At 33.4% G+C, this 20,459-nt stretch overlaps 1 protein-coding gene across 1 annotated transcript; it reads right to left on the bottom strand.

The window, feature by feature from the left end:
- Positions 1 to 6: 6 nt before the first annotated feature.
- On the bottom strand, positions 7 to 20,151 carry LOC110038494 (nuclear poly(A) polymerase 3). The gene is made up of 10 exons (XM_020743362.1): positions 19,826 to 20,151; positions 19,646 to 19,723; positions 14,130 to 14,237; positions 12,975 to 13,037; positions 12,736 to 12,897; positions 8,485 to 8,595; positions 2,552 to 2,614; positions 1,924 to 2,223; positions 605 to 769; positions 7 to 459 (listed from the first exon to the last, which is right to left on the bottom strand). Exons 1-10 carry the CDS (start codon positions 20,060 to 20,062, stop codon positions 61 to 63), a joined length of 1,686 nt encoding a protein of 561 aa, XP_020599021.1. The 5' UTR covers positions 20,063 to 20,151; the 3' UTR covers positions 7 to 60.
- Positions 20,152 to 20,459: the final 308 nt, after the last annotated feature.

The following is a 20,459-nucleotide window of genomic DNA, read 5'->3' as shown; positions in this document are numbered from 1 at the left end:
AGAAGAAGAAGAAGAAGAAGAAGAGAGAGCAAAGCAGCAGAAAACAAGGTTCATGTCTTCTTAGCCAATAGGGCTTCTATAATCATCACATGAGGCAACATAACCAACAAAGTAATTGGGAACGTATTGAGAATATGCAGGTTTTCTGTGTTGATTGTAGTAATCCATAAATCTCCAGCATGCTTTTGTTCCTTTTTCACTTCCAGAATCAATTTCAACGTCATTGGGAAGCTGAGAGGCGTGTAGAATGGACAATTCCAATTTACAATTTGTATTTTTACTCCCGCTGTGATCATCTTTGCTGATGGTTCTCATGAATTCCTCCTTGACAGAGTTGAGATCAGCGGAGCCGCGACCCAGACGGGTTAAGCCCCAGAAGAAAACAATGTTGGGTTGAACCATGTTAGTGTCTACATATTCTTTGGGGTTTGGGTCACAATATCCATTCTCTCTCTCTAACTGCATTATAATTACGAAGATTCAGCATTGTAAAATTACATAGAAAGAATAGGGACCAAAACAGAAGTTAGATAAACAAATTACATATAAGAAAATATACTGCAAATAAAAAAAAAATCAAAATCAGTCAGTAACAAAAGATAACCTTGAGAAGAAGGCCACGAAAGCGAGACTTAATCCAGCCCACCCAGTCCTGCAGTTCATCCTCATCTGGAGCAGAAAGGCAAATCCTAACAAAATACTGATAATGCTCAGAGTATGGGAAATGGTTAAAAAGATGACACCATTGGAAATCTAGCCTCCATTGATCCTGCAATAAGTTGAATATCAAACTTAATTACGACCAACCAATTCAATGATCAATTCTCAAAGAATATGCAAATTTCACAGTAATGTGCAACTGAATTAAAAATTTAATAAAAATAAAAGGAGCAGTTGCACCAGGCTAAATGAAATAATGCCAATCATTCACCATGGTAATTACTAAATGTTAATTTTTAGGCTTGAACAAATGATTAATAATGCAATATCAGATCCATCATGGTGTAAAAACCGATTAAGTTATAATATATGACATCAATGTGGAGAAATTTCAGCCTCATAATTACACACTCATAGTTCCCCACTGTTGTAAAAGTTAATTGTAGCAATAGAATATAAGCCACGAAAAGTCATATCTAACAAGCATAAATCACAATAAGGTAAGATTTCCTACTTAGTGCAATATTGTGCCTGATTAGGTTATGTAATAATAATATTTAAGGGAGATAAGACTAAAGAAGGCTAAAAAGCTGATAATAGTTCAAAATCCTCAAAAACTTCATCTCAGTAAAAGATGACTCGTTGTCTAAGACCCAAACAAGAATTTTGACTGTGAGCAACGCAGCACTAGGTATCCCTTAAAAGATGTTAGTTTGACACCATTCCTCAAGCCTAAGCCCTAGGCTACTTATAGTCACACAAACTCCATATCTTCAATCCACTACCATCAGTTTTAGATGAAAGCTCTTTACATGAAAATATTAATAGTAAAGGGCCCAAATAATCTTGACTGTTTATATGGGGGGTCATTTTAGTCCAGAGTCTATAAATTATCAAATTAGTCCCAAACATTTTAATTAGGATTGAAAAAATCCACCGTATGGACCAATATTTGAAAGAATCTGAAGAATAAATTGGCCCTGTTATTGACTTCGACTAAAATGGCTTCCAACAAAACATCAGTGTGTACTATTTTGACACTTTTCTCTAAATATTATGCAGAAACATTCTGGAAGAAAATCATGTTTCATTTCGCTCAATAAACTACACATTATGCTATAAACGAAAATAAATAAGAGTCAATGTACTACTGACCAGAAAAATAAACAGGAACAGTAAAATAAGCAAATTTGTTAATAAATAAAGACTGCGCTGGTGAAAACTACAATTAAAATAGCCTGCATGTTAAAAAAAAATGTTCACCTTTGTGATGTCATAACCGTGCTGAAATTCTAACATAATTTTCTTAAATGTACTTCTTGTTATGTTGGAGCTACACCAATCAAATGGACTACAAGGCATCAAGATGGGCAGAAAGCTGCGCTCGTCAGGTTCCTTGAACGGTATCAATGGGTCTTGCAGAATTACTGGTTTTGGCCAGGGCCAATGATAAAATGTATCGAAGAACATTGTAATGAGAGTACTTATACTAGCAGTAGGATATCTTTGGCAAACAGAAGCGGCCAGCATCGCAAGGTGAATCCCCCCGAAGAATCCAAGTAACTGTGAGAGGAAACTTTTATGGTCTACTCATATTAATGGAATTTTAGTAAATTTACACACGGAGCGCACAATTCTTTAGGAATTTATTTAGAAATATCACACCTAAACTTCCAAATTTACATGCATAAAACTTCAATGCTTTAAACCCATGCATGAAGAAGTGTATCTGACATTTAAATGGTAAGTTATTTTTATGTGATATTAACGATTTGAGTGCTATGTGTGTAAGTATGAAAGTTTAGGTGTGAGATATGTAAATACATAAGAATTGTGTGCTATGTATGTAAATGATCTAGAATTTTAGTAAAAATGGGAATCAGATACTCACATGAGAATAAACACCACGTCTTTTGGCCCATAACCTAAGGCATCGCAACATTGCTTGAAAGTGCTACACAATAAAACAAAGAAGTGAAGATTTGCATTTTTTCAAGAGATATGCATCATGGATAAGTAAATATTCAGAGATCGAACCATAAGGTTCCAGAGGTTCAGACCCATCAATCTACAGAAAAAAATTTATAAAAAGAAAAGATCCTTATGGACAGATGAAACAGGGGTTGGATTAAAAACCATTAGGAAGTTGAGCTATAAAAGAAAACAAATTCTAAACTAAATCTGGCAAGTTGAAAATAAAACCATCAATAATACACAGACATTATAAAAAACATAAATCATTTATCAATCTCTTAATGAGAAGTGAATAGCATGTAGCATTTTCGAACTAAAAAATATAAGGAAAAGATATAAACAAAATTGAACTTAATCCAATTCATGAAGCAAAACATTAATGCTTGAGATACACAGAAAATGGAGATATATAGTTAATTAGTTAGGTGATCTTTAAAGTTGGCCTCTCTTCTTATTTGCTTATCGCCATATCGGGAGAGGTAATTTCCATCAAAATTTATACGTGGCCTATTTCTGACCTGCTAGTTTGGTCAACAACCATTCAAATCCCTTAAGAAATGGCATGGAAAGTGATATATCAAATTTTTTTTATGAAAAGCTAGATGAATCCTTTTCATTAGTTACGATTACAAACAGATAGAAGAAACACAAGAAGAGAATCCATTAAAAAAGATACAGCTATGTGAAAGCTGAGAAATATCTAGAGTTAGAAAAACAGCGTTTTCCTTTCTTCTATTTTTAATTTTAGATGAATTCTTTCTTTTTGTATTGTTAATCCAAAAGTAGGAAAAATTGATAGCACCATACTTGATGATCTTTTCTTTTTTCCCATTAAATAAAAACCAAATATTATTTTCATAAGGCTGCCTGACAGCTCGAACAGTTTGGGACTTCACTCTCCTTCAATAGGCATTGAGTTTGAAATCGTCTTATTTGCCTTGAATTCAATTCCTTACATGTAAAAATATATTTCAAGCTTTGGTAATCCATGAACACTTCACACCGTACTACATACAAATGATGCCTTCAAATCTTCGAAGCAAATACAACTGCTGCTAAACATTATAATAATAATCTAATTATTAATTAAAATAAAGAAAAATGTTAGAAAAAAAAATTGAATTCTCTATTTTTGCAGGTGTTGTTTGAACGAACCCACACCACCCACTGGAAAATATATGAGATCTACCACTTTAATTTTCTCCATTCCACATGAATGCGAGACCAAAAGAGAGAGAGAGCGAGATCTTATCGCATGGTTCACAAAGAGAGAGAGAGAGAAAGGAAGAGAGAGAGAGAAAAAAAGAGAGAGAGAGAGAGAGAGAGAGAACCAACGACGCCGTGAGCTTTCTCAACAATCGAACTCTATTCAAGCAGTTTGGGCGGCTCAAGCCAAGCAAGTTGCCATGTGCAAGGGAGGAAGGAGAAAGCCGAAGTAAGAGAAAAGGAGATTGCATGGCGGTCTTTGCAATAGAGCGAGTGAGGAGGGCTTCCATGCACTTTGGTCGCCGCGCGGCTGTGCGGGCGGAAGTTGCGTGCAAGGAAGATTGAAGCCCCAAACAGTGAAGGGGGAAACTGAAGACCTATACACATGAGCGGTTCGCAGAAGACATTTTCGTGTGCGGGAGATGGTTAGGCGGAAAGGGTAAATTTAGATTTTAACCTTAACGAAAGAAATCAAAAATTAAACAAACTTATTCTTTTAATTCTTCTTCCTTGTGCTAGGGAAATTTATTCCAAGCATTTGGGAAGGCGTTTCAGCAACCCTAAAGTTTAAAATTCATGTTTTGTTAAATTATTGTAAGGGCTTTTGGTGGAATGAAATGAAATCAAAAAGGAATGTTAGATTTCTTCATTTTTCGATAAGATATTCAAAATTGAAACCTGGGTTTTCTATTTGTTCTTCTTCCTAATACAAGAAAAATGTATTGCTAGCTAATTTGGACTACAATTAAGAAAACCCCAACATCTAATTCCTAAAATTATGGTTAGAAAATATTTGTAGGGCTTGATAAAGGGGCTATAATAGAAAAAAGAAAGAGATAATTCACAGGTACGAATCTCCAAGCAACAATAAATGTTTATTTTGTACGTGCTAAATTGTTTAGGTGAAGATTTAGTGGAACATTAAGAACTTTAGATTTATTCATAGGCTCAAGCATATCGAAAAGGAAATTTTAGGAACTCAAACAAAAATCTGGAAGTTAAATTGATTTAACTGTTACTATAGGCAGCCCAAAAAATATTGACCGAGAAAAGGGCATATCTTACTGAGCAGGTCGGTAAACATATTTTTATTTATAAAATCAGCTGCAAATGTTTTGACTGCTTTAATATTGTCTTTTAAACCACATGTTATATTTTTCACATGATGAAATTAATAAAAGAAAGAAAGAAAATGACATATATATATATATATGTATATATATGTGTGTGTATATATACATATATATATGTGTGTATATATATACATATATACACACACACATATGTATAGACACACACACACACACACACACACACACACACACACATATATATATCTGTGTGTGTGTGTGTGTGTGTGTATTAAATGTCTTTCTGAATTGAGCGACGAGATTTCGATTTCGGCGGCCGACCAGCTTCCAACGGGCAACTCCACACCCAAAATAGTGTCGAGTATATGTGGAGTCATCCACGGATGATACTGGCTAGGAAAACAACATGCTCATGCACGTTAAAATGAAAATGAAAATGATTGCCTGCCTTTTTAGTGGGTTTCAAAAATATTATGAAATACATACTTTTAGTCACATTGACAAATGTTTTATGTAAAATAAATAAAAGTAACAATATAACTGATTTATATATTGTCTCATTTTTATTTTCAACTATCATTTTAAAAAATATTTTTAAAATATGAATTATTATAATTTAGAGACATTATGCCCTAACTCAATGCTAAATTGTTTTAGGAAAATTTCTTTTAGAGTAGATGAATCCTAAAGATTATGCGTACAAGCATCAAGGAGCCCAGGGAGATAAACACAACACTTCATTTTTTTAATTTTTCTATTAGTTGTAAACATTTTAAACCTAAATGAATATTTGTAAATTAAAATTTTGAAATAGAATGGCTTTTTTGTCTTTTGGATGATTTTATTTAGGCAATAAAATTTTTCAATAGTATTTTTCAATTCAATTGTCCATTCTTGCCTTAATAATCCAAGTCTCCCAAGCCAGACCGTGATAAATTTGATATCCAAAAAAGGCACCCATCTAATGACACATTAATGAGATTATTAAAGTTATTGTCCAGAAGGAAACTACTGGATTCGAGTCTAGAGAGAGTAGGAAACAATTTGTAATCTTTGTGAAAACTAGTAGAAGCTGTATAAGAAGTCACATTCTTTCTTTGTTCTAAAATGTGATTATGTGAACAAGTATTGCCATAATCTCCAAGAGAAACCAAGTCAAGCATAAAAAAGAGCAAATATCTTCCCTGGATTTATCATAATTACTAAAACTCAAAGATAGTTTTTTTGCAATCAGAAAATTCCAGTTCAGAATTAATACAACCCATGATAGCCAGAGCCAATTGGGAGTGGGGGCGGTGGGAAGTGGGGGATTAATCCTTTCCATGTTTAAATTATCTTTGCCAAAGTTACCGATAAAAATTACAGCTGGATTTTACAGAAATTAGAGGAGTTTCAATCATAGCTTTCACAGTATTGTAATACTCAAAATGAGAAGGAATCCTCTGACTTCAACTTGCTTATTAGAACAAAATCCCATTCCATAAGCAATTTGCAATTCATATGGAATTTATATGGGTAAGCTTTAAGATTAACACTTACCGAAATCACAAAAATGTTGTATAGTATAAAATTCATTCATCAAATGTATCTCGCATGACCTAGAATCCCATAAATCACGGTAGCCATGATTGCAGATGAGCAAATGGTGTAGTATAAAAAAATGTTGAGTGTACTATAAAAGTCATTCATTAATCGTATCTCACATGAGCTACAATCCCATAAATCATGGTAGGAATGGCTGCAGATGAGCAAATGGTACATCAAGGCTCAATCATCAACGCACCTCCTCTGTGTGCAGTTCCACTTCACCACTTAGAGCAGCAGCACATCTTGGAAGAAACATAATACCAAAGGAGAAGCAGATAGAAGGAAGGACATATCTACTAAAGAACTTGAGCTGAGTTCTTCATTTCAAGGGGTAGTAAGGACTAGCCTATTTCAACCTAGTCACCGATACAATGTGAATTAACTCACTTGAAATGGTACGCCTTAGCCGCTAGCAGAACAGTGATATTGATAGTCAAAAGTTTGTAAAATTATTCACACAAAGGCCCAATCTAACAAAAAATAGCAAGGCTGTTCAGAAGTTTACCTTAATAAACCATGTTCAATTAATAAACCAACGATCACGTGCTTATGAAGATCTATAGCTACTCCAGAGGTACTCCGGAATTCTATTCCCATGTGTTCTTTTAGCATAGTTACTTGAAATATAAACAAAAGAATGAACTGCTCGCAGCATAAAAATTTCGCAATCTACAATCATGATATGATCTTACATGTGCAAATAGACGTTCAATGAATAAAAGATTTAACTCTTTGGGGAATTCTTCTTACAGGAAATGGTGCTTTAAAAACTAACAGAAATGAGCAAAATGCACGCATAAGTAATTAATTATCAAGTGGGCTAAAGCCATGCCCATTAAACAAAGCACTTCAAAATCCATCATGGACTGGGGCAACCACCAAATAAAATCACTTTTAAGGGCTAACTATTAAAGCTTTGTTTAGGCCTATTTAAAATCTAATACATTTCTCTTATAGAAATTCATTTAGAATATAAATTGATCGACCCAACAAACTTTCTTGCATTGGGCACCAAAGTCATGCACATTGCTAATAAAAGCAGCCAAAATTTTAAACTAACATAAATTTTTAACTTGAATCAATTGAGTTATGTTTCGTAACAGGATTTTGAGCTCAAAACTCATGTCAGGTTGACAACGAATTTATAATAGCTTAGTCAATATTAGATTTGAGATGACTTGTAAGTATTCTCACACACACTCTCTCTCACTCTCTCTCACACATACAAATACAAACACACATATTATGTGTGTGATTTATAAAACAAATAAATAATTGGTTTGCTTACCAAAACATGTATGTATATATTTCTCTCCCAACATTATTTTCTTTTCATTTCACGTCATTGGCAGGAAGCCACGATAGGATTAAACAGGTAATAGGTGACAGTAAGCAGTAGGTGATGGTGGGCAAAATGATAAACATGCTTAATGCTCGATCCTAAGCATATAATGATCAGCCAATTTTAGCTCATGCCCAATAAGGCTTTTAAGGGTCAAGTTCAAGGTTTATCATCAGAAAACAGCCCTAATGTATACCCTTTAGACGATGTTGTACATAATTACCACGGCGAAAATAAACTAACATGTAGATTAGCCAGCATACATTAATCATTTAGCCATGAGTTCAAAAAGGAAAAAGTAGCATTTTTAAGACAGAAATTAATATATGTTCTACTAAAGAATTGACTTTAAAAAGCACATGAATATTAGAAAATACTATCATATCAGATTTTACTTATTTTATGCCTCCACAAATCATTATATAAAAACCTAGACTAAATTTTCAAAGAAAATCAATAGAGCCGAAGCCTCCTCTTCTTTTTTTCAAGGTAGTCTTGTACTAAAACACTAACAATGTGAAAAAATATATCAGAGGTAATACAGACAATCGCAAAGAAATACACCAATGTAGCTATTAGTACTAAATTAAAATTGATTTTTAATAAGTTGGAAGAAATACATACCTTCAAGTTTGGCACCAATTGACGGATGCGTGTATTAACCCTCACTCCAGAAAAGCTTCTCCGACTCGTTTCATCGGGTATCATTAAGCAAGGATCAAAAATGTTCACATCCTGCAACGTGTAGGAACTTATGATACAATAAAGAAAAATAAGAAAAGTATGCATTTTTGCAGTTGTCTTGCTATTTCAACAGCATTTCTATAATTGATAAATACCACAAAGATTACACAACTATGATTCAACACCTACTTCTAGAACACAATCTTTAATGGAAGACTTTTAAGGTATAAAATATTAACGTCTATCACCTTCGGCCAAAGTAATCTTTTTCAAACTTGCCTAATTGTATGGTTCAAGGCACCACATGTTTATTGGCTTAAAAATCTCGCAAAAATCAAATCATCTTTGGCTTGAATCAAAATTAACGAGACAAGCCTAGCTTGATTCGAATTTTGAGTGAGCTGAGCCTATATCAGATCAAGCTTCCCTCAAGATAAGAACATGTATATGCATGAATGCATGAACACACAAAGTGATCCAAAACCACCCGAAAAGGATAGGTGTCCAAAACTTTCCAAGTGGATTGGAGAGAAAGAATTTGGGTGTGAACATGTAACAATGTGTCACCTAATTACACTATAATTTCAAGGCATATAATCTTCTCAATTTATAGCTGAAACAGCCTACTACGACGAATATGCAATTAATAAACCTCTTAAAGTCTTTGGCAACCAAACCAAGAAGTGTATTAAAATGAACTCCTAAGGTTCAGTTGGTAATGACAAAAACTTGTATAAACTCATCTTCTAGTTTGAAAGCTTCAATGTGCTATATAGTGCATCCAAGTGCACCTTCAACCCCTAAAATCAGTACTTCAATTTTTTAAAGTTCTCAGTACCAAAGTGTCTTTGCTACTCTTAAAGTGTGTCTCTTGCATCCGAGTCAAATGGTCTCTATGCACATGCAAATGATCTCAATAGAACAGTAGACTTCCTTGAAATTCATATGTGTGCTCTCTAATGTTATCAGTAGCTAAAAATGACGAACCAATACCTATGATTTATTGTCTAGCTCTTACAATGGCTATACAAGATGTATAACTTTTTGTTTAATATTTTCATACTCCTATAAAAGTCAATATGCTGTTGTAGACATCATTATTTTATTTTCAAGCCCTTTATGGGCTTCCTGCAGCTCAAAGATGCCTCGATATGTTGTGTACAATGCACTATGCTTTTCATGGTGCATCTGTAGCATCTACATGTTCACAAACAGGTTTATGGCTGCACAAATAATTAATTAAAACAGCATATTGACTATTTTCCTATGCACTTCCTTCTTATACTCAATTAATAGATTGAAAAGTTGTGGTTGAGGTATCCACTCCATATTATTGGTTTGTTGTAGCTTAGGTTGGGTCTATGAAGTACTATAGTGGTTGGTGACCTATATGCAAAATTGTTTCCTCTTCAGAAAAGTAATGCCTCTGATATTTAATCACTTGATGCGAGGTGAATATTCCTTGTCATAGTCCCAATAAATCATGAGAACAACCCATAAAATATTTCAATACTTTTCCAAAAGTCATCCATCCTGGACAAGGAATGACTCCAGTGGATGTCCCCATCTCCAGCTCAAATGATAGCTAAAGGAAGTGCAAGTACTAGTACCTTGCATTTTTTCTTAACAATTGAATGGTTTTCTACTTTTCAACTCTTTCAAAGGTGCGGTTAGCAAAGGCAATGAAAAGGAAGGCAAATATTGAGAAGTGGTGGATAAAAGTTCTCATGTAATGACAAACCATCCGCGAAGCTCTAGTGCATAGTCTAAAACAGTACAAGATTGGTGCAACCTTCTATGAATCCCTTAATAGCTCTTCTCAAACTATGATGAAGTGAAGATAGACAAGTCTAAGGCAGATCAAACTTACATTTCCTGAGATTAAGGGTGTGTTTGGGGCAACAGTGCGGTGGCGGTGTGGTGCCGCACCATAATTTTTTTTGTTTGGCTGTTTCTCAAAAGCTGCAGCTAAAAGGTGTGTTTCCCCACCAGACTTAGGTACCTTCAGTGGTTGCTAAACAAGTTGTGACATGACTTTTTCAAAAAAAAAAATTTTAATGACCACAACTTTTTGAACAGCAACTTCTTCTTCAGCAACTTCACATTTGCTTCTTCAAACAGTTGCAACTATCCCAAACAGACCCCAAGTATAAATTTGATTTCTTGTAGAAAGTTTTAAAACCTACTCCGTGACTTGTAGATGTTCCTTCCTTTTTTTGAACAAAAAAAAAACCTTCTAGATAAATCAAATAAATAAATGTATAAAAGATGTAATATATCATTCACCAATCTCATAAATGTAGATAGTGCTTTGAAAAGTACAAATAGTATCAGCTACCATTCAAATAATCTTGCCCACTTTAAAGGCAATCTTCAAGATACCTTCTTCTTTAACTCGAATCTAATGATAGATTAATTTCAAGTCTAGCAATGAATACTTGGTTGACTAGAAATAGTCAATTAACTTTTCAATTTGTGCCATGGAAAGAAACTGTTGATAATAACCTTGTTCAATTTCCTATGGTTGATGCATGCCTAGCATTCACCTTAGACACAGACCATTAGCGACATGGTGAACTACTCACCCGGTTATGGCACAATTTAGCAGGTCGTGAGAAGGTTGATAGTTGTATTGGATCTCAACCATCCTAGTTGATTTCTGAAGCTTGTGCCATTTGGATGGTTTTCTGTAAGCCATTAAAGTTTGTGTGAGGCTCACCTTTATACCCCAACAATATGCACTCCTTTTGCATACGCCAAAATCATTAATAATAAAAGTGCACAATGAAACATGTTTCAAAGGCAAAGCTTTATGATGAAGTGTCACAAGCCAGGGAAGGCAGATCACACCCTATGCGTGGCCTAAGTGGAAAAGCGCTAGCACAATTCTTCATGGTTTGTCTTCATGCTAGCAGCTCAAGGCTTATGGGTTCGGCTCACATTCAGATGTGAAGTCGATTTAACAAATAGAATATAAAGGAAAGAATTGCAATAGACAACTTAAGAAAAGAAAAATGAACTGCATGAGAAAATAAACTCAACCTTCTCGTCTACAACCCTAATTACTCCTTAACAAACAAACATTACAACAATATTGCTCCAACTTCTTATCCTAGCCCTCAAAATCTCCTCCACAATTAAACGTTATAGCAACAAAGCACAAACTTAAGGCAACTAGCAACTCAGAGCTTATGGGTTCGGCTCACATTCAAATGCGAGGTCGATATAACAAATAGAATAGCAAGGAAAGAAACGCAAAAGACAATTTAAGGCAAGAAAAATGAACTGTAAGAGAAAATAAACTCAACCTTCTCGTCTCCATCCCTAATTACTCTAACAAACGAACATTACAACAATATTGCTACAACTTCTTATCCTAGTCCTCAAAATCTCCTCCACAAATAATCTTTTTTGGTTTCTTTTTTGTTAGATAGAAATTTGTTAGGAATATATATATATTTTTTTGTAAAAACGAGCTCCCCCACCATCCCTATCTATCTATCTATATATATAGATAGATAGATATGGATGGTGGGGGAGCTCAAACAAATATAAACAAAATATATATATATATATATATATATAGACACACACACGTGTGTATATATATACATTACACACACACATTTGACATTTGATATCGGATAGTGCCAACATATAAATCAAATGTTGGCCAGCTTGAGATCCAATTGAATGATTTTAAGCTAATTTTAAGTCAAGATCAAATTAACGCCCTTCTCATAGTTGCTTATAATCTAGATGCATTAAACGCATGAAAAATTACATTAACAAGAATGAGACTATTTCAAGAAATTTCAACAACTACCGACAGAAATAATAGCTTACTTTACTTTTAGCCAGAGTAATCATTCATAATCCATTACACATTAATGCAAAATGAGATTTTAACAATTCAAAATAAACAAATTTAGTATTAAGTTGATTCAAAAATGCTTGAGATAATAAATCCAGTCAACATAAGGTCACATAGTAAAAAAAAAAATAGTGTATGCAATTTATAGGCACCAAAAAGTAATTGATTCATGATGGAAATAATAAATAATTTATTCTGATGGCAAACAAGTGTAATATAGATGGTAAAGCAAGAAATAATCAGTAGAATAAAATTACTACGATAAAAAGGCGCGAACTAAATTTAAAGATTGATACCCTTTCAGCAAACATACTTACAGCTGGAACAGATACAACTCGTAGTTGAGCATAAGGAAAATCAATAGAAAAGCCACGGAATTTAAATCTCATTAAAGGAACTTTTGCAGTCTTGACGCAATGTAGTTCTGATATTTCAGGCATGCTTTGAAGCATTCCATGCAAAACAATAAAGAAATCATCCTGAGAAGTAAAACAGGCAAGGATTGAGTACTTCAACGTATCCAAATAACTGAAGCAAGAAGCAAATAAAAACTCACTTCCATGGAAGCAAAATATGGACCAACGCACAAAGCATCAATGTCAGATTCTGGACCATGGACCTGAATCAATGATGGAAACATTACTGAGAAACTTTGAATAATAAATGAAAAGCCAAACACTTGAAAGAATAAAAAATAAATTTTGGAGCGGTCTTTACAAATAGTAACCATGATAATGCAACTAATATGATTGCAATGCCTCTCACAAGTAAATGATGCCTTAGAAAAAAAATTTTTGCTCACACCCAAAGAAAAAGAAATCCTTAATCCATACACTCTAAATAAACATTAAAAAACAGAGGATACCCTCTTCATTACTTTTATTTGTAAATCAAAAGCATGCAAATTATGGTTTTTTGCTTTCCTTGGTACATATGATCGGATCCAATGTTGAAAGACCAAATATCATCATTTCAGCTGCATGATAGGCATTCAAGGTCACTCACTAGCAGACAAATTATACATGTTTAACTAAGGGCATGATTTTGTTTAGTAAGAAGTTAATAAAAAAATAAATTATTTGCATTTGAAGTAGTTTTTTGGATGTTTTATTTTTAGTAAAGTCAAGCTACTTCATAGCTCATTTCCTTCACAATTTTTAAGTAAATTCAGCTAAATTAACTGCACTTAAACTGCGCGTTTACTTTAGTATATTCTAAATGCACCAAACCAAACAACCCTAAGAGAATTGCTAAGTGAGTAGTTTGAACCGTCTTCCTTATAGTTTTAAAGAAATTTAGCAAACGTTTCTAAATGTTTCATCAATGTAAATATTGCACAGGAAGTGGTCTCAATTAAACACTGTCTTGGAAAGTAAAAAATTAACCAAGAAAAAAGAAGCTAATAAAACCCCAACTAAAAGAAAATCATAAGCAACGTTTTCATTCGTCACTATTTGTATCAATGACAAACTTTTTTCAAGTTCAGACAACGCATACAGCAGACATTATCAACATGCTTATTCAGATAAGTTCTAGAGAATATAGATTAGCGTTTATAGGCATGTTAAAATATTTGCATTTAATACCAAGGAAATAAGGCTATAAATAATTGATGACTAAATTATTGTTCTCTTAGAGCCCATGAGTCATAAGCAAAATAAGAAATTAAAAATTAATAAAACACAACTATAAGTGAATCAAAATGCCTTACTCCGAGACCATATGAGCCATACGCCAAAATAGTGGCATTTGTCTTATCAATTATATCCTTGGGAAGGCGGCGCTGCCAGGCAACTTTTCTTATCCAAGACAAAACTATCTGAAAGAAAAAAATACAAATAAGAAAACTAAAAATAGAAATGAAAAATTAAATGAAATATCAAATACAAGAATAAATGAGAAGGCTCATTTGGTCCCTTGCTGATAAAAATATTTTAGGAAACAATTTCATTTTCAGTTAGGTGTGAAAACAAAATCTTTATATCTATGTGCAATGAAATGGGCCGATAAGGGAGCCAAAATAAATATAATTTCACATAAAGTAAAATATGATTGGAAGCTCGATAGAATGCATGCATGATTAGTATCAAGAGAAATATTATAAGAAAATACAAGACAACTTTCTACCAAAATTTCCTATTAAAATAATGTGTCAGTACTTGAAACTACAAATCTCAAATTACATTTTAAATATAGCACATTTGATAAATAAAAAATTATAAATGTCTATTAGATTTGTATCAAATAGAAACAAAGGATAATTTTCATAGCATTGGCAAGAAGCATTTTTTATATTTTCTTTAATTTTCCAAACAATAGGAAAAAAACAGCAGCTTAAACGAGTTGTATTACTTTCTATTTCTAGTGAAATATGGATTTAGATTCCTTATTAAATACTGATGTCGGAAACTGGGATCTTATATGTTGGACTACGACAGTGTCGTAAAGTAGTGCTCAAAATATGCCAAAGTTCGATCTGAGTACCAAAGGAATTAGGCATTTTATTTAATAAGCACATAAAAGGCAAGCAAAATGCCATACAAAGCCACGCCGAAGTGTTTGACAAACAATAACGGTACAACCGTCTACAATTATTAGGGCTTCAAAGCCTATAAGCTCATGAGCTAAAAAGAGAAACATCTCTTAAGAAAATAATAAATAATAATAAAAGAACTTTTAAATAAATATAATTCAATGCATCAATGAATAAAAACATTTTGTAAGTGATTTTACAAGCTGGATGGTTAGCGAATCATTCCATCTTAAAGTGGAGCTAAAAGAAGATAGCCCGTCAGAGTTAACAGCAAAATTTAATTCAAACTAGAGATTCTAATCTACCAACAGAAAAACCAGCTTCACTTAATAAACGGTAGGAAATTTTTTTATTATCAAGCATAGATGTTTTGCTCTACTGCCATTTGAGAGAATTCATCGTAAAGATTAATTAAAAAACATATGAATATAAAGCTTCAAAAAGTAGTATTTACCTGTGATCTCCACAAGTCAAATAATAGCGGTCTAAATAAATTCGTGCAATTATGGACAAATTACAAAACCTCCACAAAGTCCTAAACTGTTCAACTACCATTGAGTTGATAGAATAATGAAAGTTTCTGCAGACTAACAAAATTTCTGCAGAAAAAAAACATCAAAGATGCTGCAACTAGTGGCCTACTAGGAGATCGTGACACAGAACAGATGAACCATTTCATTGAAAAAGAATCCTACAGCTAGAACCATGGTTTGAAACCAAAACTCATATAGCAAGCATGCAATATTCAATAAACAAATCACCCAAATCAACTGGATTCCTTAACAATAATGTCAGATTTATATTTGCTGAATTCCAATTCTGTAAAATACAAAATGTTTCACTTTAGAGGTTCAGCATTTCTAAATACATCTCAACATTTAGTGCAGACATCTATTACTATGCTTACTTCTTTTATCTCAGACTATCACATCAAAACGTAAGCTCGTCTTAAGATTTTCTGTTTGATTCAATAGTATAATTAGTAATAAAATCTAAGATAACGGTGCTATTTATCAGATTATGTATATTTCAGTCCAATTTACACTAAAAAATGAAATGTACGTTAGAATGATCATTGTTAGTATGGCTTTTATTAAGGATTCATGTCATGATGTTTGCACAATTTTTATGCTGGTTGTCGACTCCCTAACGCAACCCTCCACCTTTTGCATCCGGGGCTTGGGAACTTGCAATGCAGGTTTTAGTATGACCTTTATTATTCTTGTTATTTCTCTTGACCATTCACTCACTTATCATCAATGTGACGGCTGATTTGGGTTGTGAATAAATCATAATACTATAACAACAACAACATTCATACCTACTACATTATATAAATGTCTTCTTCAATTGCGAGGAAGAGAATTCTTTATGATTGAGAACTCACGGTAAGATTATTTTAATTGTATCAAGCCTAATGTTTTTTTTCTAAAAGACTTCATATATCCCATGAAGATACTCTGACCTTATTTATTTACATGTGTGCAGAACTTTTTGTATAAAGCTAAAACATGAAACTCATCACATTCCCTCTATTATCGTTCACATTCCCTCTATTATCGTGAATGTTCCAGCATAGTTTGATGTTGTTGGTCGAAAAGAATCTTAAATTAAGGATACCTTTGCCTATAGCTTTGAAAGAACATTTGTGTTAAAATCCCATGCACAGTTATATTCAAGCAATCACTGCCATCAACTCTACAGTAATCATATCATGATTAAGAGGGTATCTTAAGTAAACATCAAAAGGATGTTGACGACAATTTCTTTGGCATAATTGTAGCAAGCCAACCCTTTATCATTTGTTGATAGATTGGATTATATTAAAAAAGACAAAAACTAGGTCAAAACTAACTATAACGTTGAAAGAATGATCATGTTAATGTCTAAGAAATGATTGCAATTAAATAAGTCATTTCTATCATCTTTCTATGTATCTAAGGAAAGCCCACAAGAATCTATTTTCTATGGATTTTGACACATATAAGAAACTTTATAACAAAATTTGACTCCACATAGTCTCATAAAGCATTTCTACACCCTAAGAAAAGTCAAAATCATGACTTTGAAAGGGCAATAATAGTCTTTAGACAAACTATATTTATCTTTGATTAGAGAAGCATTCAACAATTATTGTATTCCAATAAATATCCAATTGAACTTAAGAGGAACTTAATTCAACTTCTTCTATCATAGGTTAAAAATTAAAATCATCAATCAGTACTCTAACTACTAAACTATCATAGGTCAATGATCCTTAGTGTATTTCTTTTGGCCACTCCATTTGCAGGTTAAGTTAAAAAAAAGTAACAACCAAGCTAACAACCTAGAAAAGAACTACAAAATTTCTCACAACCCTAATCATGGAGACATAAACAATAGTTGATAGTGCAACACGCTTGGATAAACTAAAAAAGCATGCATATAAAGATATGACAATAAAAATGCTCTAAAGGTATCTGGTGCTGGACATGGTCATCATCAAAAAATCCACAAGAAAGAAAATGGTAAACAAGTCCTCCAAACAAAATCTATGAAAGGCATGCTAGTAATGAAGGCAAAAGATAGCTATTGTTGGACATGATCCTCATCAAAAAATTCACATAAGAATGTGACAGACAGGATCTCATCTAATGCACCTCAAAAAGGCATATACCTTAGATAATACATGAGTTATTCTCATCTAAAAACCATTGAATACATAAGCTTTAAAATACTCAGAGAAAATGTGTACCCAATAAACTTGAATGACACAAAATGTTCGACAAGGTCCTTATTAAAGACTCATTATAAAGGCTTAAAATCACAAAACTAAATAATCTTGAATGACACATAAATTTCGAACCTTAAACAATCTTCTCCTAAGATCTCATCAAACTAGAGCAACTGGCCCTATTCTCACGGAAGAGTGAAGCCTAGCCTCAAATAAAACTTCCAATTTAGTTTTTTTCTAAATAAAATAGTCAACCTATTCAAAATAAAAGATTGAACACTCAGTTTGAATGCTTTTTAAAAAATTTTGAACATAAATTAACGTTTCAAATTATGCCTCAAGTTGAACAGTTTTTAACCTTTTTTCAAATAAAATCAAAACTTAAGGTGAAAAATTTTGAACTCTCGTACGCTTTGTATACGTGTTTTATAGGACTTAGAGGGGAGAGAGAGAATATTAACAAGTTTTTGGAAATTGTTTGAGTTTTTTTTTTTCTTTTTCTTTTTAAGCAAAAGATTCAATGTATTTTTTTTTCGAAGAAAGAATTCTAAAAAGTAACAAGCACACCATGTAAACAAGCCCTGCGATAACATATGTAAGTTGTTTACATTCACCACCATCAATCGATCAATAAATCAAGTTTTGTTGCTCGTTACAAAGTCCATTTTTATGCTCATATAGGCCTTTTAAGACAATTTGAAATCCCCAAAACAATTTATACATGTCCTAAACTTAATTTTTACACTTTCAAAGCTTGTGAAAAACTATGGAAGTGGCTTTGGATAATTTTTGAGAGCTTGGAAACAATATTTTGATCATTTTTTCCCCCGAAAAAAGCATGTTTACTTCACTAAATTGCTATTGTAATAAAAATAATAATTATCTAATTCAATACCCAATAATATATATTTTAAAATTAATGTCTAAGAAACGGTTGCACCAAGTGATATTTATCCGATAGCAATTGACGTCTAATTTCGCCACAAAAATTGGCACCAACCATCACCATAAAAGTTAACGCCTATCATTTCCATGAAGCCCGTAATTGCTATCAAGAATAACATGTGTCGTTAATGTCAATGCTAAAGCTCGACATTGATGCCAACATCGATACTTATCGTTGATGCTAATAACCATTGGTAATGCCAATGACAACATCGATCATCACTACCAAGACAATACTTATTATCACGACTACAGTTGACATTAATCTTTACAAATAGCATTTCCTTTCGTTGTCACCAATAAGTCGGACATCTGTCGTCAACATCAATGCCAATGGTTATCATCAACACCAACAATGTTCGCTATTGACAACAATGCTAACGTCCATTATTAACACCAACTCTGACATATGTCATCCATATTAATGCCAACACCTGCCGTCAATACTATCGTTGACACCCACCATTGGCCAGCTATTCTGGAATCACTATCATTGCTGATGTCAGTCATCTCTACTAAGGTCGATGCCTACCTTTATGGTTGTTGGTTTCTCTTCTATAAAGAAAACAATTGAAAAAACAAAGAATAATTTGATAATTTTGCACCTCTAGGATCAATAGAAGTTATTTTCCATGGTAAATATCAATCAAATGGATTCAATATCTTATTTATGAAAGGGAAAAGTCATCATTTGTAATATAATGCTTACCCCAAACCAATCTTATCACTTCGGCCAAACCCTATGGTTGTCCCTCTCCCAAATTGTTTATCTAATAAACTTAATATCGTCCAGAAGCTTCTCTCAACTTATTTATTAGTATATACAAAATTGTCGTATGGGGCAAAGACAATAAACTCACTAGTGAATGTTTCAGCAGAATAATAAAAATCATTATTTAACTCAATGTTATCAAACCGAAAAGATGCTATTTGCCAACAAAATAACGTTGCAATGAAAAAGGTCAAGCATTTTTCCAAATATGATCAAAATCATAAAAAAGGGGTAAAGTCAGTTCATACAACCAAGAACTAGTACCTCTTTAAGCTCCTCAACAACTTCCTTCCTCTTCACCTCCGCTTCCGGAGACGGCACCAGGCCTTCGCTCGCCATAAACTGCAAGGCTAAAAACAGCTTAGAGAGAGAATCCAAAGAAACGCTAAAAGCCGCGCATCACAGCGCATAAGCCATTAAAAAAAAAAAACTCCGCGAGCTCGCCTGAAGCAAAGACTGATCACGCCCGTCTTCCATTTGAATCAGAAAAGCAGGATTCAAAACCACGCGAGGAGCAAAAAATCTCCGAGGGAAGAACGGCCTCTGGAAGCCCGCGACCGGCGCGGTAACGACAAATCCGACGGGCGGCAGGGGCGGATAAGATGCGACTAGGGTTCTAGGATCAACAAAATGAAGCCGTGGAGCGACAACTCTTCTATTCATGGAGTAGCCATCGGCCATGCGAGACTGAAAATGCGAGATGGGGGTGAAATAGGAGCGATTTATGAGAGCGTTGTCGGACCTTATATTATTCCATTCTTCGGGCCGAAGATTTGAAGAATGAAAAATCAAAGTTCAGGGTCGGTTTAATTAAAAATGATATAAATAATATAATAATGATATATTAGAGGCAAATACTAATTAAAAGGTGATTAAAATCGTATTATAAAACATAGAACACACATAAAAACCAATAGATTTAAATATAAAAATATTTAATATTTAAATAACTACCTCATATTTGTGAGCTCTTATTCCGTACGGAATTCGCACCTACGCCCCCAATAATTTTACGCCAAGTAATAAACATCATTTTTAAACATTTATAAATTTTAAAGTGGGGCCCACTTTCATGCCG

This window comes from Phalaenopsis equestris, unplaced genomic scaffold (genome assembly GCF_001263595.1).
Source record: "Phalaenopsis equestris unplaced genomic scaffold, ASM126359v1 Scaffold000002, whole genome shotgun sequence".
Classification (NCBI taxonomy): Eukaryota; Viridiplantae; Streptophyta; class Magnoliopsida; order Asparagales; family Orchidaceae; genus Phalaenopsis; species Phalaenopsis equestris.
The sequence above is the reverse complement of the archived record's forward strand: the minus strand, read 5'-3'. Positions and strand labels throughout refer to the sequence as shown.